The 26689-nt window shown below is 43.0% G+C and overlaps 1 protein-coding gene across 2 annotated transcripts in view; it reads left to right on the top strand.

Annotated features, from left to right (window-relative positions):
• The window catches only part of b3gat1b (beta-1,3-glucuronyltransferase 1 (glucuronosyltransferase P) b), a 94261-nt gene that overhangs the window by 54094 nt on the left and 13478 nt on the right, over positions 1-26689 (top strand). The window contains exons 3-6 of one of the 2 annotated variants that reach the window (XM_088939475.1): positions 20056-20200; positions 20751-20893; positions 22490-22561; positions 22652-23160. In XM_088939475.1, coding sequence (XP_088795601.1) covers positions 20782-20893; positions 22490-22561; positions 22652-23160 — 693 coding nt within the window. In that variant the 5' untranslated portion in view covers positions 20056-20200; positions 20751-20781. The remainder of the gene's footprint in view (positions 1-20055; positions 20201-20750; positions 20894-22489; positions 22562-22651; positions 23161-26689) is intronic. The other variant, XM_088939474.1, reaches the window with a different exon arrangement.

Here is a 26689-nt window from a genome sequence, read left to right as displayed (position 1 = left end):
CATAGTCCTGTGAAATCAATCTGTGCAATGCAATTTGGATGCCAAGCCCTGGAGACGGTAAGGATTTTGCTCCATACTGAAGTGTATGTGACACTTTCTTTGCACAAGCGCAGTGCGAATTGGGAGTTGCTTTTAAATATGCACATGAATAATGGAGTTAAGTAGGTTAAGCTCTTGGGCTAATATTAAGATCTCTGTAGTGCAATCTTACCAATACGACGCAGACAAAATGGACTGTCAGCATAATGTATAAATCTGGATTCAGCTACAAATAACCCATGAATAACCCATTAGACAAACATTTTGTACTCAAAAATGCATTTAGTAAGATTTTACTGTTCACAATGCATGATTTACACTTAAACAGAAGGCTGTTTAGTCATACCTTACAGTCACTGTAACAATATTATGACACAAAGGAGGTGCAAATGGGATGATTCTTTAAGAAAGCACTGCTGAGAAGCGACTTTGCAAACTGAGGATAGCCTTGTTAGCTGCATCCTGGTAAAAAGCTTCTTTCTGTACTGATTAGCACAGAGTCACCTGCTTTCCACTTTTTTCCATCCCCTTGTTACTCCCATCCCACGATGCATCCAAATCCCGCTAACTGAAGGCTCAACACCTTAACTGAACAGATTTGGTTTTCTAACAATCAGGTCAGCGTTTCCGTATTGTTTGGTCTTTTAATTACTGCTGGACCTAAGCTTACCCTGAACGTCATATGAGTTTTGGTGCACCGTGATGCTGCTCGCCAGTACCCCCTGGACTCCACCCCTGTGACTGGTCTCTCCATTGTACAGGGAGCAGAAACACCTCCCACATGACTCGTTACGTAAAAGTGCACACTCGAGCTCGGTCAATAAGGGTCTAGTTCATGCCACTAGCAGGCTGTAGGCTTAATTGGCTGAGTGCACTCTCACTTCTCAGTGAAACAGCGCCCCCTGTGGTCTTCCAGGTACTTACAGCCATGCAGGACTGATGATGGGAGCGCTATCTTCTCCAGTCATACTCCAGTATCGGGATGTGTGGACTGCGATGCATTAAAAGGGCCGGGTTTGAGATTCTGCCTATATCCCTGTGTGCGCAGTCATGGGCGTTTGGCACTGTGAGCCAAGACACAAAATAAAAACGGACAAGAGGCTCATTCAAATCAAGCGGGGGGGGGAAAAATAATTGGCGGACCTAATTTCTGGGAGGAAACAAAGACGAAAAATGTCAAAGAACTTGTCAAACTGTGCAGAGGGGCCCAACCAGGCATTCTCTTTCAACTGCACATCCTGAAAGGCGATGTGAAGCTGTAACACAGCGCAGCCAGTCTGAGCAGCCCAGAGGAAAAAAAAAAGCAGACATCAAACCGTTCATTTTTACTTCAACACAGAAGCTGCAGAAGATATTTTTTTGGTGCTGAACATCCATACGGTGAATTAAACATTTAGATATTGGAACAATCCTAATTCTGTTTATAATGTGCAATTAAGATTACTGTATCTGCAGGTTAGTCGGAAGAGTTTACTTAACCGTGAACATTCCCTGCTTATAAATCACTGGCAACAGGGACTTGATTTAAGTTAAAAGAGTCTACTCTTCGAGTGACAGCACAAGCCGCAGTGTTCTGCTTTCTGTAAAAAAGCAACCAAGTTTCTGTCCTCTAATTTCTACACAGTTTCAGATATGGAATAGAGGGTCATTGATAAAGGTAAAAGAATATTTCTTCTCATTTCCTCTAAGATAGTTGTCTCTTCAGACCGCTGCTATCATTGCTACTGTCTCAGTGTCAGTACAGGCATGATGCTTTGAGCAATGCTTCATGTAGCTGTTGAAGTGGGGGCAGCTGCTGAAGACACAGAGCTGGTCAATAGGAATTTTCACGCAACATTTTACACTAAGATGGTACTTCTGAAAGTCAAAGCCAATACCATCACTTCTTTTCGAAGAAACAGCTGTATAAGACTCGGGGATCAATTATCTGCTAAAATCCCAATTGGTAATATAGGTCCAATGGCATCCTCTCGTTTGCAAACCTTTTTATGTTCTTATGTAACAGTCATTTCTTCCAATACAGTCTATTACATGACATAATATTGAAGTCTGCTGTCCATTACAGAGCTGAATTTGTTTTTTTAATGAGGCTGTAAAGTTTTAATGAGGCTACTGAAGTACACTGGTGACTGGAGTAAGCTGGTCAAGATGAAATAATCTGTTTGAAGCTGAACTCTGCTGCCTTTGAAAGATATAAAGGAAAAGTTCATGGACCATGTAAGCAACCTATCTAAAGCGACTATCCACTTGTGGTTATGTTAGTGTCATTCTAGGTTGTGTTTGTTTTTGAGGTTCACTTTTTTTACCAAGAAAGTAATTCGGTATCTACTTTTCCATGCAAAAACACAGGAAAAGTCACCCCACCCACCCTTTAATTGTAAAATTGACCATTTTAACTAAAATAACATTTCTGATTAACTGCAGAAGAGCAACCTGAATGGAAATACAATTCTACACAAACAGCTGCAAGCATTCGCAAACAAGACACTTCAGTAACACACTAAGGATAGTTTCTACTCAAATGACGATGTTAATGTTCAGCAATCAATTGCGTTTTAGTAAATGCACTTGATTGCTGATGAATATAACCAATCATCATCCACACATTGGCGACTACCTGTAAAGCGCTCTGAGTGGAGTGTCCAAAAAAGCACTATAAGTGTATGGAATATTTATTTTATTAAATAAATGGAATATTATTATTATTATTAAATTTTAACATAATGAGAGAGATTTAGAGACCAAATATAATAAACTAAATTAAGTGTTATCAACTAATTTTTTTCTTTTTGCTCTAATTTTTGCTCCACTATGGGAACTCTGCCTATAGCACAGGGGGTAAAAAGCCCTCTCTACCAAACACATGGAGGATTATGTGCTCTTATCTCGAGCTTTCCATTGAGTTTCGGCTCTGTCACACATAGTGCTTTGCGGTTTTTAAGAAAAGCCACGTTACAGGCTGCACCTATCAAAGTCACCTTCTGTAAAATGGCACTGAGCAACAAAGGATCAGAGAAAGCAGAATGCCAACAGCCCCACTGAAATTAAACACTGACCTATGGCTGAGAACTCCGATGCACATGGATTTATGCAAATATCAAAACTCAGACTAAGGCACTCATGCATGTCCCTGGCCATTAATCTTCATCTTCTGTGGCTCACCTTGCTTTTGGCATTGACCTCCCCATTTTTAAAAAGGTATCCTTCTCATGTGTCAGAATGCTACTTAGCAGTTTTTTTGTGAATAATCTTTTTTTTTCCCCTGTTTCATTACCAAAACATTTCCTAGGACTTTCACCTTGATTAAGGGAAACATGATCTGATACTTGGAACACTGTGCTGCTGTTCAGGGGATTGATCGCCGCTGCGATTAACTCCTTAGCTGCAAACACTCCCCCTCATAATCATTTTTTATTTTTAAAATGGCTATTGTATTGACAGGTTTTTGAACAGGGCCTAGCTATATAATGGGAGCACCTTTATTGTCAATCTACTAAAGAAATCCAAAACAGAAACTAGCAGCATGGAGCACACAGACATATTACCATTCACTTCTTTCATTTAAGCTAATGTATGTACTGTATATGAAATGGACTACATTTTTTTAACTTAATTTAAAATTTAGCTAAAATTTAAAAACCGTCTGTACTTCTCTTGTTTTGATGGGGTAGGTTTCTAGGTTAGGCAGTCAGGTACAGTAGGTGCAGTCACCTTAAGGATTTAAGAGGACAGAGAGGGATCACAAGAACTTCTCTTCTCTTTGACAGATGAAGTGGTGCCCTGCTCTGCTCTAGAGACTGCTCTTACTTAACAGTCTTCTGCTTTAACTATCCGAGCTCTCATATCCCTTGTGGATTCACGTGCACAAACTCCAAAATCGTTATATGGTCTTTATGCTGGTGCAGCACTTCCTCAGCCAGGAATTTTTTTGTTATCCCAATTCATCCATTGATGGAACAATGAAACCACCTTTCTTGATGATCATCCAAGGAAAACCTGCTCTATACAAGTATTCTAAGGCAAGCCACAAGCATAGAGAGCTCTTTAACTGAGAAGCAAGAGGTGATCACCATGGGGTCTGTGTGGGTCCTAATGCCCCAGTATAGTGACTGGAACACTATACTGTAAAAAGGTGCCATACTTCGGATGAGACATAAAACCGAGGTTCTGACTCTCTGTGGTCATTAAAAATCCCAGGGTGTTCCTAGAAAAGAGTAGGGGTGTTACCTAAGCATCCTATCTAAATTTCCCATTGGCCCTTACCAATCATGGCCTCTATTAATCCCCCTCTATGAATTGGCTTCATCACTCTGTTCTTCTCCCCACTGATAGCTGATGTGTGGTGAGTGTTCTGGCGCACTATGGCTGCCGTCACATCATCCAGGTTAATGCTGCACACTGGTGGCGGTGGAGGGGAGTCCCCATTACCTGTAAAGGGCTCCTTTAGAAGATATTTTAAATACGCATTGCAGACCTTTGATCCGGCAGGTATTTTTTTATTTTAAATTTTGGTGCCCCTGCTACTGAAAGTCAATTAAATATTGATTCGTTTTTTTTGTTATCCCAATTCATCCATTGACGGAACAATGTAACCACCTTTCCTGATGATCATCCAAGGAAAACCAAGTATTCTAAGGCAAGTCAAGAGCCCAGAGAGCTCTTTAACTGAGAAGACTGCAGTACGTTAGATTTGTAAACTACGCAGTTGGTAACTGCCGGACCAAAAAAATCCAGCAATGGATTGAATAGGTAGGTTTTCGACCGCTCTTACTAGTTTTGATTTTATGGGTAAAGCAATGGAAAAAAAAAATCAAATTAAAGTAACTGAAGCTCGCGCATAGTGCAGGAAGTGGGCTCCTGCAATTTCCCTATACATGCCCTGTCTGCAGACAAGACCACAGGCTTCCGTAGTAACAAAACGGAGTGTGGGTGGAAGCGAGGGCAAATTTATTGCTTGAACGGTGCTGTTGCTTCTCCTCCAATACATTGCTGACTCATGGAAACGAATTGTGCAGGATTGTTTTGCTGACTGTGACAAAATGTGCTATGTAACCCGGTAATAGAAAACTTAAAAAGTGGAATAATTGAATAGAACACTGCCAATAGACTGAAAAAAAAAAAGTGAGCCGACGGATATTAAAATGTATTTAAATACTACAGGAGTAAAAGGCAGGGGAAATTTAACCACTGCCGCTCGCCTTATTTCATTATTTAAGTCCATGTTTTAGAATGGTAGGAGTTTACAGGCAGAAAAACAGGAGTCTGTTTGGAGACCAATGTAAAGAACAATTCAAATAAAAAGAATATGCTTTTTCCTTTTCCAGTATTTTTTCCTCAATTAAACACATTCACCCTCAGCTGAGACCCTACCGCTGACATCCTATTCCATCTCCAGCGATTTGCTCCAACTCATCAATATACAATTGACTTTCAGTAGCAGGGGCAGCAAAATTTAAAATTAAAAAATATCTGCCGGCTCAAAGGTCTGCAATGGGTATTTAAAACATTTCTAAAGGAGCCCTGCTACATGAAGATCTGGATGTTTGCACCAGATGACTCTTTCTCAAAACATAATAATTAATAATAGTTTCTTACACTTGTATAGTGCTTTTCTGCACACTCCACTAAAATCTCTTTACAGGTAATGGGGACTCCCCTCCACCACCACCAGTGTGCAGCCCCACCTGGATGATGTGATGGCAGCCATAGTGCACCACTATGCTCACAACACATCAGCTACCAGTGAGGAGAAGAACAGAGTGATGAAGCCAGTTCAGAGATCGGGATTAATAGAGGCCATGATTGGTAAGGGCCAATGGGAAATTTGGCCAGGACCGGGTAACACCCCTACTCTATTTCAAGAAACACCCTGGGATTTTTAATGACCACAGAGAGTCAGGACCCCAGTTTTACGTCTCATCCGAAGGACGGCGCCTGTTTACAGTATGGCGTCCCCGTCACAATACTGGAACATTAGGACCCACACAGACCACTGGGTGAGCACCCCCTGCTCGCCCCACTAACACCTCTTCCAGCAGCGACTTTAGTTTTTCCCAGGAGTCTCCCATCCAGGTACTGACCAGGCTCACACCTGCTGAGCTTCACCAGATGTGAGTTGCAGGGTGACATGGCTGCTGGCATGTTTGATTTGGGTGTCAAGAACAAGCAGTAACTGAATATCTGAAAAAGTTAAGCAAAAACAGCCTAGATCCTTCTGTATACACTTATAGCAGAAGAACCTTCATACCCATGACCCCTTTAATGGACAAATGGGATGGAGGACAAAAAAAGGAAGGGTCCTGCAGACAGAATCAAATGAGCCTGGTAATTGTTACAGCCCTTTAATACAGGTAGTACTGCAAATAAATTGAATCCTTAGTCTGCTTTTCTGCTACTTGTTCAAAGCAAGGAACGGCACTTCAAAAGAATATATTGTGCACTTAAGCAGGACAGATAATAACACTGCTCAAAAACAGGCTTGCAGGACACTAATTACAGAAGCTTTTGCTCAGATAAAAGGGTAGTAAGAACATGTTTTTGCATTTTACTATTGGTCACCATCATTCACAGATCACGTCATTGTTGTTGGTCAATAAGATACAGATATGAATCTTCCATTCACAGGCGTCTCACAAAAGAAATGCACTCAGTGAGTGGACACAAATGAGTTATTCTGCACTCAGCCAGTTTACACTAAGTGTAGTATCGGTTGTGATGAAATAATGTTGTTTTTTCCTGAATTTGTCAAGTTCTCTATTATACTGATGGAAAAAAGAAACGTAACTCCTCCTCCTCCACACTCTGGCCCTCCCATCTGCGTGGAACAGGCTGAAGAGTGACTCGTCCGTGACGAGGACCTGATGCCACTGCTGACGAGTCCATCGCAGCCTCTGTCTGGCCCAAGCCAGTCGGGTGTGACGTCTAGGAGGTGTGAGCAGAGGGGCCCTGACAGGTCGCCTTGCTCTGAGGCCAGCAGCATGGAGCCTCACTGTCCTGTCACTGATGCGGGCATTGTGTCTGCTGGCAGTTTCAGCAGCACTACGAGTGGGGGATCTGAAATGATCTATCAGATGGACCAGTCTGGTGTGTCGGTCCTGCTCTGGTGTGATCACTCAAGGGCGACCGGATCATAGATGATCATCTGTCCTGCCAGTCTGCTGAAACCTTCTCTGCAGTCAAGACACTCCATAGTGTCTGTCAACGCTGGCACGTGACACGTCGGCCTGCAGCATGCCAATGGCCCTCTCCCTTGCTTCTGGTGACATTCAAGGCATTATGGAATGCACAGAAAACTGACCAAGTGTGGCCTTTTTCTTGCAGTGACCTAAGCTTTGAATTAAGGCCTTTTTAAAGCTGACCTGATCAGGCATTTTTCCACCTGGACCTCGTTGGGTAAAAGTCCACCTAACGAGCTTTCGTGTGATTAGAAAGCTGCAATGCCTCACCGCACAAGCAGTATTGCTGGTCAGAGGGCTTAAAACAAATGGACAACTTTTTGTGAAAGTACATAAGCTATAACTATAATATTCTCATTGCAGAAAAAGTTGCGTTTCTTTTTTCCATCAGTGTATAAAGAGGACAGTTTGCTGGGGTGTAGCGGATTCTTTACAGAACCTGCCTTGTCTGTTGAGTAGAGGTGTTTATTGCCACATGTACATGCTCATTGGAATTCTTATTCGTGGTGATCTCTCGGGACATACAGAGTACAGCCAATGACACAGTACAACACATGACAGTACATGGACAAAAATGATACATAATAACAACGGAACAATAAATACGTAGTACTGAAAGAAAAACGTGGTTGACCATCCAAAAAGTGCACAGTGGCGACGTGTATTGAGTCTGAGGCATTGCACAGTTAGCTCTTAAGGATGTGCACTACAATAGGGCAGAATAGGGCTCTTCTTAAGCCTAGTGGTCCATACTTTTATAGTGGAGCACAGCTTTCCAGAGCACCAGCGGATGGTGTGAATCTCACTGATTGATGGGAAATCACATCCTATAATCCTCTGTGCCGTTGCCACAACCCTTTGTAGTGTGTGTTTGTCATGCATGGTAGTATTGCTGTACCAGACAGTGATGCCACTAGTGAGAACGCATTCTGTGGTGCTGCAGTAAAAGCACATCAGTAGCTGCTTCCCCACACCACATTTCTTTAAGCACTGCAGAAAGAACAGGCGCTGTTGTGCCTTTTTCAGGCTGGCTACCGTGTGGTGAGACCAAGCCAAGTCAGGGGAGATCTGCAGAGGCACCTGAAGCAGCTGACAGTTTCAGCAGCTTAACAGTTTTTGCATGGGAATCTATGGCCCCTGGGGTCACCCTTAAAATGTGGTGCACTTCTGCTTAACAAATGGAAGCACCGCAGGAAAACAAAGGAAAGGGAAAGATACTTCTAAAGATAGTTAACTAGACTGTACAATTTAGGGCTTGCTCAGCAGGATTTTCAGGAGAAAAAGAAAAAGACAATCACAAAATGAGATTCAGTTCTGTGTATTTGCACCCACATCGAGCTCTCCTTGTTTTTAGACCCCTGTAAGGAATGCGCTCTAGTAGGGTGTGGTAAATATTGCAGAACCATTTGATGACTGGACTTTCACACAGAAATCCATTTTCTCTGTGTTGCTCTTCCCCCACCATCAAAAGAACCTGACAAACTACTAAAGAGAGGGTGATATATCTTGGTGTAGAGTTTCCCCAGTGGAATTCCACTGATATGTCTGTTGCCCACTGGAGTCTCCACCACTGACACATTCACGCCACAGTCACAGCCTTCATACAGGGAGGCACTGAGATTTTAAAAGACAGTCACGAATTTGCCTGCTTTGCCACATTGTTGTGATGTCTTCATCTCCTGAGTGCTATTCAAGCACATCACGTGCGGCACTCACTTCCACAGCACAGAAGGTTGTGCCTCTTAGACCAGTTAGTTTCATTCACGCTGAGGTCAAAACTAATGTGGCAAGTTTGCCAGCAGCCATATCTCCCTGCAACTCCCAGCTGGCAGCCCAGTGAAGCTCAACAGGTGTGAGCCTGGTCAGTACCTGGATGGGAGACTCCTGGGAAAAACTAAAGTTGCTGCTCGAGAAGAAATTAGAGGGGCCAACAGGGGGCGCTCACCCTGCAGTCTGTGTGGGTCCTAATGCCCCAGTATAGTGACAGGGACACTATATTGTAAAAAGGCACCATCCTTTGGATGAGATGTACCTGTAAAACTGAGGTCCTGACTGTCTGTGGTCATTAAAAATCCCAGGGTGCTTTTTAAAAGAGTAGGGGTGTTACCCCGCCATCCTGGCAGAAATTATCTTTACCAATCATGGCCTTCTAATAACCCCCATCTCTGAACTGGCTTCATCACTGTTCTCCTCCCCACTGATAGCTGGTGCGTGTTGAGAGTACTGGAGCATTTTTGCTGCGGTCACATCATCCAAGTGGAGCTGCACACTGGTGGTGGTGGTGGTACCTCTAAAGCACTTTGAGTGGAGTGTCCAGAAAAATGCTATAGAAGTGTAAGGAATTATTAGTTTTGCTCGATGTGGCTGAACTCAAACCGCTGATTCTATGCAACATCTAACAACTGACACTTCGCAAACTCAAAATCAAAAAGAATTTTGGGGAAAAACACTTGTATAACTGTGTGTCTAGAAATACATCAATACTAAAGTGGATAATTACTCCTTCTTTGATGTCCCAGATTCGTCAAATTATCAGTTTCCTGCAGAAGCCGAAAGCCAGATTCTAGAAGTCAAGAATGAAAAATACGGGTATAGCAGCTTAGTCAATAAAATAGCACCTCTTGTTGGTGAGATCCAATCTGCTACTGTATGTTCCCACATGAACCTCCCTAGCCGGAACACCCTAAGGAAACATGCATGGTGCATTTTTGGCTTTGTTTCCCTTTGTTTGGAGTCATTGCACGGTATTAGCACTTAAACACATCAGAGAGGTAACAAGCGAGAGAAAGCCATTCAGTCATCTAGCCCATTAGGTCAATCCAAACATCTCATCTATCGATTTTTTGAAAGAAGCTAGGGTATCAGCTTCTACAGCATAACCCTCATTTATACTGCCCTATCCCTTTGGGTGAAGACGTTCTGTTCTCAGTTATAAATGCACTACCTCATCGGTTTCTACTTTTGTCCTTTGGTTTGTGTTTCACTGTTCATTCTGAAGCAGTCCACTGAGGTTTCGGATACTTGCATGAGGTCCCGTCCTAATCCTCTCTCCTCAGGACTAAAACGGTTCAGTTCTTATGGCCTGTCAGTGGAGGCCACTCCTTAAATCCCAGAATCATCTGGTTGCTCTTCTCTGGGCTGATTCCAGGGCAATAATTTCTTCGTTTGTAATGGGGTAAATAAAATTGTGCTCAATATTCTGGATGCAATAAAATGACTTTGTGACAAAGGACATGGATGGCTTCTGCCTCAGTAACCTCCCTGAGTTAATTATTAATGAACACCAACATAATTACATATTTTCTGCACAGGACTACAGTTGACATACTGTATCTGGCTCCAGAGACTCATCGTGCTGAGGTTGCTCTCGCCACTCTGTAGTAAGCAGTTTTGCCTCATTAAGGAGGACAATGCCTTTTTTGTCTTCTCCTTTCTCACTCAGTCAGATTTTTACCAACAGCATGTGTTGTGCACCATTTAAAATGTGCTTAAAATTGAGACATATTACCCTGTTCGTCTGCAATGAAATTTTCTCTTGCACCCCCCATGCAAATACCCAGGTAATGTGTAACTGCCATTCCTATAAAATCCGTTCCTTATTAATATTGCGTTTGTATTGAATTAGAAAAATCACTGTACAGTACATGGCTGTGATCCTTCCAGAGTTATACTTCTGTGTGATCTACATTTATCTGCTCATTCGATCAGCAAAAGAAACCAAAGCTTGCCACAGGAGTGACACATTCTCCACTATCCATTTCCTAAACCCAAGACATTGAGGAAATACTGGCCCGTTGAGTCACACATTATCAGGAGACATGGGACAGATAAAAACATTGATTTCCTGTCCGGGAGGATGGCACCACTGGAGACAGCAAATGGAACATGATGCCTGAAGAGGATCGCAGCTTCAAATTAGGTGTCAATCAATATCCACAAGATCACCAATAGTGAATGGAAAAAAAAGAGACAGTCGAGCCTATGGGCCTGTGCACTTGATCAAGAAGTAAGGGGTTTCCTAGGACAAAGACAAAACAAGCTGAAACACTATGCAAAATTGTAATAAATAAATTGCAGTTCCTGTTAATATTAAATTTTAGGGACACCTGTAAGCCATATAATTCTACCCCATTCTTGAAAGTTAGTCACTGACAATCACATACAGTACCTTATTAGTGAAACAAGCTGGGTGTTAGTTTTTTCTTGTTAATAAAAGGTAAAAAGTACCCAACCTGCTTTTATACAGATGTTGCCCATTATTTAAATCCGAGCATGTTAATTTAAAAGCCTACACATGGCATACATGTACTGCAGACCCCTGAAAGATAGACACATTAAAAAGGAGCTTGGTGACACTAGATTCACTGTAAACATACTGTTGTATGTGTGCTAAGACACTGTATTCAAACAGCACACCTGAGTACGATTGAGCCAGTCAGTGAGGTGCATCTACAGCAAAATGCCAGTTCTGTTACATTGGTTTGAGTGTTCTCCAGACTTCTGAGGAGTGATGTCATGGTATCATGTCATGATGTCATGAGTGATGTTATGAGTATCAGTCTGTTACAGTGTTACATTACACGACACTGATCCTGAGCAAAGAAATCAGGTAAAGCACTATTGGTTTAATTTGAAAAATTATGACTAACTGACTAGAACTGCTGTTTGTGATTCACAATATAAGCATTCTCCTTACTTTTTTACAACCATGGTAGTTGATGCAAAATAGTCCATACAATGCACTGCTCTCTATCCAGTATGATGCAATGTCACTCAGTTCAAAGTATGTGGTGAAATTTGGAGCACAGACTGTAACCCTCAGACATTGTTTCTGACATCTTCAGCATGAAAATGATACAAATAGACATGGGAGGATCGTGGGAGGAACAGGAGTACAAAGAGAACAGTATGGGACCCAGGACAGAACCTTGGGAGACACCAGTGAACAGAGAGAAGGGAGCAGAAAGGGAGCCCCTTGCCAGAGCAGCTGGTGTTTTTGACCAGCGAGTGTAGGTGGAGAGTTTGGTATGAGTAGCGGCAAACATTCTGAGGTCAGTGGGTGTTGGCAGGAGGACAGGGTGATTCACAGCGTCACAAGCAGCACAGTCATAATAAGGATTAAGACCGAGGAGAGAGAGGCAGCACAAGCCACATGAAGAGAATCTTCAACAGGTAGAATAGCAAGGGTGCCAAGCAAAAACCCAGACTGGAGAGGGCCAGGAAGCACACCCTGAAAGAGGATAGACGAGAGTTGACTGTGCAACGCTTGTTAAGGGTCTTAGAGAGAAACCAAAGAAAGCAGACGGAGATCAAGGCTTGTTTAAAGAAAAAGCAAGAAGGAGAAAAGCCCAAGAGTAGCGAGGAGTCCACAAGAGAGAAAACGGACAGTACAAGGGGAGAAAGAGGTAAAGTGGGGAGAGTTCCTGAGAGGAAGTGGAAGGTAGGCTTATGGCCCCGGGTCAAGGAGATGTCAAAGTCGGACAGGTGTGTGAAGGAAGGGAGGACCAGTGAGGGAAACAGGAGAAGGGGGAGAGCTGAGTTGGGGGGGGGGGGGGAGGGGTAAGGAGATTAAGTGTTGAAGAGCCTGCGGATCACGGGTATTGAAAACCTGCCAGCTGACAACCACCGAAGGGCTTCTCCTCTTCCCCCTGCAGCTCTCTCGGATACCTGCGGCCTGGCTTGAGGCTAGCAGGGATCCCAGGAATAAATAAAATGGAAAATGGTTGACAGGCAGGCTGGCTCTGCAGACATCAGCAGAGAGTAACCCGAGCAAGGCAAGGGGTCTAAATCTTTCGCCATTGCTGAGGCGGCTACCCTCTGACAGCTGCGGGCTCATCAATCAAGAAAAACAGCTTAGCGCACAAGGTTTACTCAACTTTTTTTTTTCCAAATAAATTAATTCTCTTCTAAATCAAAAGGAAAAGTGCACTTCCAGCTGCTCCTTTGGCAATATTATGTTATTAAACAGCATTTAATTCCACAGTGCCCTGGCCCCACATAAAGCATAGGCTGCAGAGTAAACCCACAGCACTGTAGCTGAATGGAGAAAATCCCACAGTTTCGTGCAGCTACAGTGGTGGCAGAGCCCAAGACAAGAGTAAATGGCAAACACATGTACTAATTTTTATCACATGGGAGCGCTGGTTATTCTCATTTATTAGTGGGCTTTTGTGGACACAAAGTCAGGAACAGATCATTTGTGAAGAGTTGAATTCCCCTACATTTTTGTTTTCCTCAGTCCAATGTAAGGTTAGTATTGCAGGTAACAGAATGTCCAATACAACATTAAACATTCTTCATAACACTTACACTTTGCTCCCTGCTGTGCCCTGTAGTGAAGTTTGAAAGTGGCTGGGAAAACAATTTCTTGTTCTCGCTGTACTGTATGCTTAGACAAAGTCAGCACGGTGGAGGGCAGTCAGCAGTGCTTCCTCGCATTCCTCACAGCCCAGGTGTCCTGAGTTGGATTCTGGCCTGGGGCAGCATCTATGTGGACTTGAGGGCACGTTCTTCCTATGGTGGGGATGCTGCACATTGGTGGTGGTGGAGGGGAGTCCCCATTACCTGTAAAGAGCTTTGAGTGGAGTGTCCAGAAAAGCGCTATATAAGTGTAAGCAATTATTATTATTATTATTATTATGGTTGTGTGCAGTGCTGGATTTCCCATGAGGCACATTGTCTAGGGCCAATGGAATTTTTAGGGCCTACGAAGGAGGGAAACACTAGCGACGAACGAAAAACGAGCTGAAGCAACGTGCTTGCGATCGACTCTAGGTGCTCCAAGTCAGCAATCATACGCTATCTAGCGACTGTTCTAGAAACTAGAAGTATCGAAGTGATGGTCGCTCTACTCGCTCCATCAATCACTTGGTTCAGAATTAGAATAGTTTAAAGAACGTCATGTCAATTGACTGAATTCAATTGGTGTTTACCCCTCTTTTTGCACATTTCGGATACTAAGTGCCTAAGGCCTACAAACACCAAAATTTGGCCCTGGCTGGTGGATTTATAATGGGTGCATTCCAAGCTGCATGGTGTTGAATTGTGTTGAGTTGATGCTTGCCCTGCGATGGACTGGTCACGGGTGAAAAGTGTACCGTGACTGACACAGCACGATGAATCTCTGGTTGCAGCTCATCCACAGCCCTGGATGGACTTAGTTACTGAAAAAGAAAGGATGTGTAGACACTGCTTGGTTATTATCTCGAGTACACAGCTGAAGCTGTAATCTTGGGTCCTTGCACAAAAGAAGACATTTTTTATAAGCCGTGTTATAAGCACCCCAACTGCATTTTCTTCTCCAATAATAACGTGCCTTTGTAGCTGGCCTGTGACCAGGCCTTGCTGTGTTCCTAAAAGGTATTTAGACAAGAAGACTCTTTCAGACAGTCTGCCAAAACAGGTGAAAGGGCAGATTTAATTCCTTGTCCCTTTGCTGAAGCAGCACCATTAATAAAATTAAGAAGAGATTGATGCTAACTCTATTGCAGGAGGCTTCAGGAAGATAAATGAAGAAGCTATAGAGTGAGGGATTTCATTTCAGATCCATGGCCCCAGTCCACATCGATGCCTGCCTATCTGTTTGAGATCTGTCTTGCTGCTTTTTCAGAGATGCATACTGTGTGAGGAATACTCAATCAAGCAGGCAATTCAATCACAGGAGGCTCTCTAGTGCCATCAGGTGAAAACTGGAAGGACATGCAAGCCAATTAGCTTCATCATGAAATTCAATATTTCAAAAAAAGGGTTTCTTTTCTCATTTCTTGGTGTAGTTCTTCCTAGGCATTCAATTTTAGGTATAATACTGAAGAACCTCATTAAGGGACATCATTTTCAGCAGTTTCATGACATTTCCAGAATGCTTATTAATGGAGGATGATTTCGGCAGCTGCATACTAAACTTGAGAAAGTCGATAGAGAATTCTTATATTTAGTTGACGCAACCTCTAGCTTAAAAGAAAGATTACTTGATTATTGATTAAATAAGCAGTAATACAAGGGATGAAAATTGATCTTAATGACAGAATGCTGTCCACTTCTTCTATAGGGCTGGAATGAATAGGTGTTGGGATTTGTATTTTATATCTGGTCAATAAAAGCTTCTGAAAGAAAAAAAAAATGTCCGAAGATGTTCCAAGCACAGGGAACTGTAACGGTATCTCTAAATAAAAATAAAAAAGATATTACTTTTTATTAAATAAGATCTCAATATACTTTAAGAAATGAAAGTTGTGCACAGCACTATCCTCTTGGCATGCCAACATCACACACATGGAAATGCAACCACTTTCATTGTAGTTGGAACATACCAACTACTTCTAAAACACCTGAACTAACATTTTTCATTCTTCTGTTTTGTCAGCTTATTGGAGTTTTGTTTGTTCATCGGCCCTGTTGAGTTCACCTTTTGTATTTGTCCTTCCACCTACAGAAAGTACAGTAGCTTTTTTTTATGTTGGAGCACAAACATCTTGACCTTCTAAATGACCTGTGAGAAAAAATTAAGGCAGTGCCAGATTTATCACAGAGTATGTGTCTGGTACAGTAGGTGGAGCACTGCCTTTTTCGGGAGAATAAAGAAATGCTTTTTATTAAAACTTTCGGAAGGAAAAACAATACCTGAAAAAGGATTGATCAAGACCAGGCAGTCTGATCGACTTCACCTCCACCCAGAAATGGCATCAGGCACATTTGTACCAATGTGCACGACGTGTTTTTTTTTTTCTCAAAAAAGACGTTTCTGCCTGAAAACAAATTTTACATTTACTTCATCTGATTATAAATACAGGCTCACACCTGCAGTATGCAAAACAAAGAGGCATATGCTCAAATAGACAGTTTTAGTATTCTTTTTTTCTTACAAAGTCTTACTATAGAGACAGCCCCTCCTGCAAGCTGTCAGAGTCTCAGATTGCTTATGTATGACTGGAGTATCTTCACCACCAGGCCTGAATGAACAGCTGAGTCCAGAGAAATTCCCTGAATATTTCCTTCTCTCATGACCCTCTCATCGCCTTCTAATCCAACTCTAACCACATTTGCAGCTCAATTCACGCTTATTCCAAACTGTTATTCTCCTGTCTCCTCAGAGAGTTTTACCCTCTGGAACCCTTCCTGCACTCATTGCAGGGAGAGGAGAGGAAATTGTCCAAGGCACATTTTGCAGTGAGTGCACCTCTGCAGACAGAAACATAGGAGCCAACTGTGAATGTAGTTTGCACTTAATGCAAACAATAACTTGTTGCTAGCGAATTATAGGCATTTTATAATTTGACAATTGTGACTCTGTTCTGTTCATTACTACAAAGCTCATTAAAAAGCACATTTAGTTTACAGTCAGTAGAAGCTGTAAAACTGCATGTGGGCTTTAAAGCTTTTCTTTGACTAAGCCTACTGTTGTTTGTCCTTGGGAGCAAAAACAAAATAAGCTAAAAACACACAGATGGGTACCATGGATACATTATTTTACACATTGAACTCTAGGTGAGCTAATTTTACAAACACACATTTTAACAAAGGTGTACAATTCCTCCCAGCTCTGTCTGCTTCCTTCATTTGATTACCTTTTCTTCTTTTCATACTGTGGACCTTTCTTTCCTTTGAGCTCGGAGCAGTAGGACTCCTTTAGTTCAGGGTTAAACATGCGGCGGCTACTTTCAAGGTCAAAATCTCTCAAACAAAACCGGTGAAAACATTATCAAGACTTTATTGCACCTTTCTGTGTAGAAAACTAACTTGTGGTAATCCATATCTCAATCGTACTTGTCCACACCTCCAGGCCAAGTTATTTTCGACCAGTGGCAGAGTGTCAGCGCAGTGCTATCGGGTTTGCTTGCTTTGGACTGACCTGTGTCTTAAATAGAAGTCTCACAGACTCGCCGAGTTCATAACGGGGGGAAATGACAAAGAGTGATTAGTTACACCAGGGAATGGGATCTCCAGAGATGGGATGAAAGACCAGAAATATTCTTCGCTCCCATGATGATCTCAAAGGAGGTCTTTCTTTGGAGTTTGTAAGGGGCAGTGGGAGCATCTGCAGGAGAAAATCATTTATCACTGTGCTGTAATCACAGCAACAGAGGGGCATGAGTTTCAATGCTCTCCACTGATTCCGCTGTTTATTAGGGGCTGTCAGAAAACTGTAAGGTACTGGGAGAGATGAGGGGGAAAGCTTAATTAAAAGGATCTTCCAGCAAAGCAAGTCTGGACAAACATAACTCCTTTGTAGTTCTATTTTTCCCGTTGTTACAGTATCATTTTTTTTTTAAACTCACTGACAATTACATCCCCACCACTCGAAACCCATGCAGGTGCTCAGGAATATGTGCTTTCCTTGCTGAAGGCGATTAAGCCCAGATTCATTCATTTCACCTCATCCTGATTCAAAAGGGGAAGCACAGCCACACCAAATGATCGCCGTGGTCTGCCTCAGTCATAATAGCGACAGCAGAGTATATTGATACAGTGCTTCTTACACAAATCAGGAACCCAAAGACGCTTCTCCAAAAAAATCGCCACCTGAATTAATATCGGGCTGCACCTCGGAAAACATCGACTACAGAGCCGACTACGGAAGCAGTCTTTCAGCTTGGCCCACTGGAAGATCTTGGAAAAGATCATGAACCCATATAACAAGGAACAAATCAGGATGGGACGCATGTAAGCTGGTTTTTCATTAACCATATTGTCTACAAACCATCACAAGTCAGCTGTCCCAGACCCACAAGACGTAGGAAATATTCTGGCCCACATTAGCAGCATCTCTAAGGTAAACGTTAAGGACGGAGAACGGTTCATTCAGCTGCTTTAAAAATCCAAAAGCCTTTAAGTCTTTACAAAGGTTGCCTAGTGAAGAAATCATTTGTGTTTTGTTAATGACTGTATAAAAAAAGGAGAGGGCTTTTTTTTTCCCAGCCTGGCGTGATCTAACTAACTAAAGCAAAATATTGTCATTCTCATTGATTATTGTGTGCTGAAAGTGCTGAACTCTGATCAGAAGGATTAAGAGGAAGCACAAGCTGGGAAGCAAGATACAGTTCTTACTGTAAATAAGATTAGGGACAGGACAAACATTCAATATACTGTATATAACAGGAACCACTTCAACGGGAGCCTTCATAGCACCAAAGAATTTTGTCCCTGCGAAAATGATTGTCATAAAGATTTCCGGCACTGTATTTTCATACTTTTAATTACACCCGTTAAATCAAGGGACCTCTGAACGTTGTGCCTGGAGAGATAATTAACAACAAATCCCTTTAATCTAAGCGAGACCTGTTTCAAGGTTTATCCTTTTAATCAAGCATTCATTGCGTCTGAAGAGCCCTGTATTCTCACCTGCACTGTAGTCCAACTGCATTCTTTTTCCGATTCTCTTTGGGGGAAATGAAGCCAAAGTGATTTTTATTTTTTTACAGAAAACAAACTGTTAGGGACTGTCAGACTTATATTGCATTTATCTCATATTGATTCATACCCACAAAAAAAGGCATCAGTTGAATCAAGTTACTATGCACCTAATCCACAAAAAGAGCAGCTAACAAATATGTGCTCTTTCCATGGTAAAGTAAGCATGGACATGTTTAAAGTGATTTTGACATTCCTTCCAATCTGATGTAATTATTTGAAATTATTTGCATAATACTGTTTATTCACATTCCTCATTACCTTAGATCTTTATTCATCCATCCTTTTGCTAAGCCACTTTATCCAGTACAGGAGCCTTACCTGACAAGCAATAGGCGCAAGGCAGGATGCCAGTCCATTACATTCCAACACACACATGCGGGCACACACACTAAGGCCATTTGCCAATTAGCTTATTAACCTAACAGTATGTCTTTGGACTGGGGGAGGAAACTGGGCAGAACATGCAAACTCCACACAGATAGCACCCAAGGAAGTGAACCCAAAGCTCCAGCTCTGCAAGGCAGTAATGTTAATGCTTGCGCTACCATTCAGCCCCATCAGAAGTATTAAAATCCTACAAGATTGCCTTGGAATCCCAAATGCAATGTTAAACTACATCTACGACTAAGCTAATTAAGATACTTCCCTCATACTCCCCTCCTTTATAAAAGAATTCCCACACTTTCTTAAGCGACTGGTCTTAAAAGAAAATCTGCCGCGCGGTTTCATGCATCTTGTTCTTGATCTTGAAAATCAGCTGAAATCCTGCATAATTACCCCACCATGTGCCTTATGCTATCGCAGATTCAAAAGATATTCAGCATGCCTACTGCTGTTTAACAGAAGACCACAGCTGCGGCATCACAATACACCATCCCATTACAGTTACTTCTAATCTCACATTCGTCAACGACCTTTTGAAAAATCACATCAGAAGCTGGCCTACAATCCAACATAAGAACTTAGGTACAGAATGTCCTGTGTTAGCTTTTGATTCTTCTGAAACTTGTTGGGGGATAATTTGGACAAAAGAAAGCTTGTGCTATACTTATGTTACACTAATGAACCTCACTTTTACGTCTCATCTGAAGGACGGCACCTTTTTGGCAGTATAGTGTGCACACAGACTGCAGAGTGAGCGCCCCCTACTGGCCCCTCTAACACCACTTCCAGCAGGAACCTTAGTTTTTCCCAGGAGGTGTCCCATCCAGGTACTGACCAGGCTCACACCTGCTGAGCTTCAGTGGGCTGCCAGTTGCGAGTTGCAGGGTGATATAGTTGCAAATTAAACATGTCATGCGAGTAAAAACTTTTCAGCCTCATTAAAAACAAACAGCTCCACAAGGGGGTCGCAACAGTACCCAATGAGAACAAAGTCACAGAACCAGGGTGCAGCAAACGTGTTGACTCAAGGCCTCCTTTCCTCTTCCAGGTCTTCAGGCAGACAGACTAGGCCAGGCTCATGGAGCATGGCCAGCTGAGACCTCTCAGGTTTCCTCACCCCAGAACGGGCCCTTTGCTGTGCAGCCCCTGCGCTGCCCACCATCAGCTCGGCCATGAACAAGTTAGAAGCGTAGGTAAGTCCGGGTCCCAGCTGAACACAGAAGCCTCCAACAGCCCTGGAGATGTTTAAAACGGCTTGTTTGAGGCTCTCCTATTGCCAGATATGTGACCAAACTTCTGCAGTGAAGCTCCTGTCCAATGAGACATGCTAAAAGTACTCAGATTTTATGTCAAATTGTAGCATTAGCAACAACACACCAAGTAAAGGCCACAGAGGGTTTGTGTAATGACTGTACCATGATGCACTGGGCCAAAGAGCAGCCAATTATGTGCCACATCTGACAGTTCTTCCACTTACTTCTCTACGAGTGAAAACTAGCTCGACTGCTACTGAACTACTGTATTTACCGAGGAATTGACACGTTGAACTGGCCTGAACCCCCCACAGAAGGGTGCACACTAAACAGTGAGGCTGACGGCACTGGAAACCCCACACCTAGCTTGTAAGCCGATATATAAAACTGGAGGGAATGTTTAAACAGAAACAAGGCGAAATGCTGCAAACCCATAAACAGTACGTCATTGCATGCAAGCGCTAAATGTCTTCTCCCTGCTGCTTTGCAGGTAATGAAGAGGCATAGGACCAGCTCTGGAGATGCCGAAGAGAAGAGATATCCTTGCCATTGTGTTGATAGTGTTACCCTGGACCTTGCTCATCACAGTCTGGCACCAGAATGCAATTGCTCCTCTGCTGGCCATCCGAAAGGGTGAGTCCAGAGGTGGGGGGGGGGGTGGGTTAGATCACGCAGAGAAAGACGCCCTCTTTCAAAGTTGCTTGTGCTAGGGCGACATCTGCTGTGCTTTCTTCAAAAATAAAAAAACAGGACTGGCAAAATGAAATAAAAACAGGAATAAAAATGTTTATCTTCCTTCCTGTCAACGTAGGGTTTTTTTTTTTAACACCATTAATATTTCACAGCAAAGGGAACAAATTTGGCTCTCAGAAACATCATTTTCAGCCTGTCAGTCTGTGGTATGCTACACGTAGTGGTTTTGAATGTACGATTATCCGTTTTCGCAAGAGGTGCGTTTGGTCTATTAAGCAGTTAGAAACGAGAGAGGGACGCATGTCACACATGCAGCCTTTCCTTCTTAATCGAAAGGATACAATTATTTCTGATTCATTTAACCATGTATTAGGAGAAAAAGGACAATGAAAAAGCCCCAGTGCTATTCATGTGAAAATCCTCCTGCTCTTTCTTGAAGCATATTGATGGAGGCGTTCATGAGCTGTTTATAATTCCGAGTCTGAACACAGAAATAAAGGAGCTTGTGTGGGCCTGCAAGCCGGACCAAAGTGACAGTTCCTTCCCTGTAGAAGTGAATAATTCTGAAGACTAAAACCCACAGTGGAAAGAATAAGTCATTTTGTAGGTGTAAGAGAAAATGACAGAAATGCAGCCTTTTAACAACCCAACTGACTGCCCTGCTTTGATGCAGTATGAAGACACATTGTGGCAAATGCTCGCTCAAATTATCCCCGGAATTACAGAGGCCAAGGTAGATAGAATGCCAAGGTGCTTCCTGGCATGAAACACAGAACATCTGGCTGTCAAGAGACTGCGTTGATGTATGTGTAAGAAAATATCCTTTTAGTAACTGGAAGGAGAGATCTAAAAAAAAAAATTGCAGTGCTAAACACCGCCATTAGCGCAAAATAGAGTTGGAAAGAATGAGTTTAACGATTCGATAATCATTCCAATTTGATGCTCTATTTTTCTGACTCGCTGCTGTGTGGGGACACGGAATAAAATTACAGCAACCGTTAAATCAGTGCTAAATTTAATTACGTCGGTTTACCAAGTGATTCAGCGTTCTGACAAGAAAGGACTTCTTGGTGTGCTCTATGCATTGTTCTTGGGCATAGTTTTAGTTTATATTAGAAAAGACAGCATGTGCTTTTATAATGACAAAGGCGAGGCTGAAAATTCGGGGAATACATTCTGAGAATGTACAAATTTATTCAGAATTTTTGAAATCTCCATTTTTATGAATTGGATTTAATGGACTGCAGTCCGTTGCTCAAAACTCTGCTGATGAGCTCCAGAGATCTTCTCCTTTTCTTGAAATTCACGGAGCATTTCTTTTTTTTTTTCCTACGACGCTTGTATCTGGGAAAAATCTGTCATTGTTGGCTTGCACTGCCTCATGGGAGTTTTAGTAGTTCAGTCCTTTACCAGACGTGGTCCCATTCAAATCCGTATAAGGAGTTCAGCAAAGCCTTTACAGTGTCCTGAATACTGATGCCATTTTGTGGCCCATCATCCGTTCATGGCGCCTGCTTTTACTTTTACTCTTCGCAGCCTGTCACCATCTGGTAAAAGAACTGTTTATCATACCAGAGAGGCTGGCAGTACGACGGCATCGCCTAGCAGGTACACGATTTTCGGTTGGGTCAGGCACTGTGAAATACAAGGCCCGCGCACGGGAGCGCTAATACCTCAGTTGTGCTGCTTTCCCCACAGATGACGGCAGCGACGGGCGCCGGGACCTGGGACAGGGCTCCGATTCCAAGGAGTACTGCTCCTCGGACAAGGACATAGTGGAGGTGGTGCGGACGGAGTACGTCTACACCCGCCCCCCGCCCTGGTCCGACGTGCTACCCACCATCCACGTCATCACGCCCACCTATAGCCGGCCGGTCCAGAAGGCCGAGCTGACGAGACTGGCCAACACCTTCCTCCACGTGCCCAATCTCCACTGGATCCTGGTGGAGGACTCCCAGCGGAGGACGCCCCTGGTCACCCGCCTGCTCCACGAGACCGGGCTGAACTACACCCACCTCAACGTGGAGACGCCCCGAAACTACAAGCTGCGGGGAGACATGAGGGACCCCCGCATCCCGCGAGGCACCATGCAGAGGAACCTGGCCTTGCGCTGGCTTCGTGAGACCTTCAACGTCAACAGCACCCAGCCCGGCATCGTCTACTTCGCCGACGATGACAACACCTACAGTCTGGAGCTGTTCGAGGAGGTGAGGGAGCCACCATCAACCTCCCTCAAGCCCCCTCAGACATCACTCGGCACTCAGATTCACCCCCTGCATCCTCACGCCATTAGAACCTCCAGAAACCAGTTCAGGGAAACGAAAGGTCGTGCGAAAACCAATGACATGATGGGTTGAATAGGGTCATATTGTAATTACACGGGCAAAACGTCAAGAAAAGCAAGTCCAGACCCACTTTCAGCTTTAAAACGTATGACAAAAGTCAGGGGGCTCATTGTAGACAATGGCACTGAGTCCTTCTGATCCTTAATTGTAAACAAATTGTTTATAGTCACAGTAAATGCCCCCAAAACACAATACCCACAAAATCTTTGGCATCCCAAAATGTTTTAGACAAGCCTTGACACGGAGTACTGGGGCCCAATCAATTGCAACTTCGGCGCCCAACATAAAAGCTAAAGGACACCTACTGTCACCCCTGCTGTACATAGAAGCATCCTTTGACCCCCTTCAAGCATTCAGTGAAATGCCACTTCTGATTTTGACTGAACTCATGAGCTAACAGCTCTCCAGTGCTAGGCACCTTTTTTTTTTAAAGTAATCGGACCTGGTGGAGAAAATGTTCCCACTAACTTTCCTAGAAACGATACATCAGCACTCAAACATCTTACAGTGCATTATTTATGCCTCTTTGCATGCTTAAGAGATTGCCAGGACTATCATTTAAGGATAAAGGCCATTAATATATTGCCAAGTAAAAGAAGGATAATATTGCAAAATGGATGAGAATCTAGTCTCTGAAAACCATGACAAAAACTATGTAGATTGGGGTTGTTTTAACATATCTTTGGAATGTTCAATACAACATTCAATTTGTTGGAAGAATACTACAGGCTTTGAGAGCGAATCAGCATGAGACACCGACAAAACTGGCGATGTAGCACTCCTTGTGATATAGGCTGCCCTTCTGCAGTAGATCAAACCCTTGAGACCACAGGAACAGCACGGAGTGAGAACTGCCTGAGGTCAACATGAAACACCGCGACTCAGCTGTCAGGTTTAATTGACCTTGTGTCTGTAATCACGGTTGCAATTAAAGACAACAGCCAGGGGGAAAACACAAAAAAAGAGGGTTTTCAAGGCATGAGCTAGAATATGTGACCTATTATTAACATTTAAGATGGGATGAACTTTCCCCGAATGGGTTTCCTTATCACCAAATGCACGTGAAGTGGTTTCAGACCATTTGCAATAACACACGTTAAGGCAAAAGAAGCCTCAGGAATAATTAGGTGCTCTATATTTATAGGCCTCTCATTGCATTTCTTTAGAAATAATTAGTAAAGATCTCGTGCTCTTTGCCCAACCTAACATCACTCCTATCAGCTCGTACTGTATGAGTCAGTAGTGTACAGCTGCTAGAGAAGGCAGAGATATCCTATACAAAGTACAGTAAAACTTTTGTTTAATGGAATAATAAGGAGGAAAGCCTGTTTGTTAATGCAGACTGTCCATTAAATCGTGAATGATATTCTTTTGAGAACAAAAACACACTGTTATATGAGAAACATACACATTTATATATATACACATATATTTTTCTTGTATTGTCAATTGTAACCCACAGAGTCAATGAAAATTGTTCCTGTCCCATTTATCATTAATATGTGAGCTCCTTATTTAATGCTTTTTAAATATCCATCCATTTTTAACCCCTTGATCCAACACAGGGTCGCAGGGGTGTGTGTCAGAACTGTACTGTATAAAATTCACTAAAGCATACAAACCACAAATCCATCATAAGCAATGGACCTACTTCTATAGGGCACTATTCCCAAATTTCAAACCTTTGTTTTAACTTTGTTTTATTATTTGTGCATTTCTTTGGTAGAGTGGGGAAAAGTCCGATATTTCTGATTTTCTAGACATAATTCCCCTTTAGTAGATTTTGTCCGTTAAATCTGAATTCCATTAAAGAGAAGTCCGTTAATCCAAGAGGTTATTGTACTGGCTGCTTGCTTGAAGATTTCCAAATATTTTGTCCACCTCACTTTGTCACACTAGTCCCAGGGGACTTTGTTTTATTGTATCACAGCGGCAAAGCAGAAGCTGAGTAGTATTAGCTGAGCAGTATTAAGCCGAGTATTAACAGGCTGAGGTTGAGCAATAGAGCTCCGGAGCAAATGCAGAAGCAAACAGAATAAAAGGGAAAATTACGTTACATTTTTTTACTTTCGTTTTAGTTTATGTGCAATTAGCCATCTGGATGAACGTGCTGCGGTGTCAGTGAGCTCCCTGAACTAAGCAAATGTCGGCAGTTTTATGACAGGAGATTCCTCTAGCAGTGAGCCTAGTGTGCTGTTTTAACATGCTCCAAGCACAGAGCTGCAATCCTCAGGTCACAGTATAATACTTGTGCCACCTAGTGTCATCCAGTGAGTACTGCAGCTGCAGATGAGCTTTCCTTCAGGTCCTTGTCAGTGACAGAAACAGGAAAACAACAACAATAATATTAATTGCTTACACTTATATAGCGCTTTTATGGACAATCCACTCAAAGCGCTTTACAGGTAATGGGGACTCCCCTCCACTGCTAACAATGTGCACCATCCTCCTGGATGATGCGACGGCAGCCATAGTGCGCCAGAACGCTCACCACACATCAGCTATCAGTGGGGAGGAGAGCAGAGTAATGAATCCAGTTCATAGATGGGGATTATTTGGAGGCCTTGATTGGTAAGGGCCATTGGGAGATTTGGCCAGGACACCGGGGTTACACCCCTACTCTTTTTGAGAAACACCCTGGGATGGCGCCTGTTTACAGTATAGTGTCCCCATCACTATACTGGGGCATCAGGACCAACAAGGACCGCAGGGTGAGTGCCCCCTGCTGGCCCCACTAACACCTCTTCCAGCAGCAACCTTAGTTATTCCCAGGAGTCTCCCATCCAGGTACTGACCAGGCTCACACCTGCTGAACTGCAGTGGGCTGCCAGTTGTGAGTTGCAGGGTGATACGGCTGCTGCAGATGTTAAAATTATGTTAAAACAAGGAGAGGGGGGAAAAAATAGCACTGCAGACTACTGGCTGGCTGCCCGAAACCTTGTAATGTTTTATTAAAGTCCTGTAACGAGCGCAGTCTTGAGATAAAACCGGCGGGCCGATGCCCAGGGCACGTCCAGTTCGGCATGGCCGAGAACGAATCTGGAGCACGTTGCTTCCCTTTGTCCCCAGGTGGAGATAAAAGTCCTGCAAACGCACGATATCCCGAAAGATGTCAGGCCCATTAGTTTTTAATAAGAGCCATGTTGTTTCCATTAATCTTGGTGGCGGCAAACGGTGACAGAGAAACACATAACGGGCCTCTCCAGGAGAAGCAAATTAAAATGGTCCATAAAATATGTAGCATTTTCTGTGAAGCACTGTGCACCGCAGAGCCGAGTTCATTAATTATTCAAGCTGTATTTTTAAAAAATGCTTATGTTGCCACTGTGAACTGTGAAGCTTGCTTACAGAGGTTATTGATTTATATTCAGCTGCTACTCTTTTCCCCCAG

The sequence above is a fragment of the Atractosteus spatula genome, chromosome 22, assembly GCF_055471065.1.
Source record: "Atractosteus spatula isolate fAtrSpa1 chromosome 22, fAtrSpa1.hap1, whole genome shotgun sequence".
NCBI lineage: Eukaryota > Metazoa > Chordata > Actinopteri > Semionotiformes > Lepisosteidae > Atractosteus > Atractosteus spatula.
Note: the sequence above shows the minus strand (reverse complement) of the source record. Positions and strands in the feature narration are given on the sequence as shown.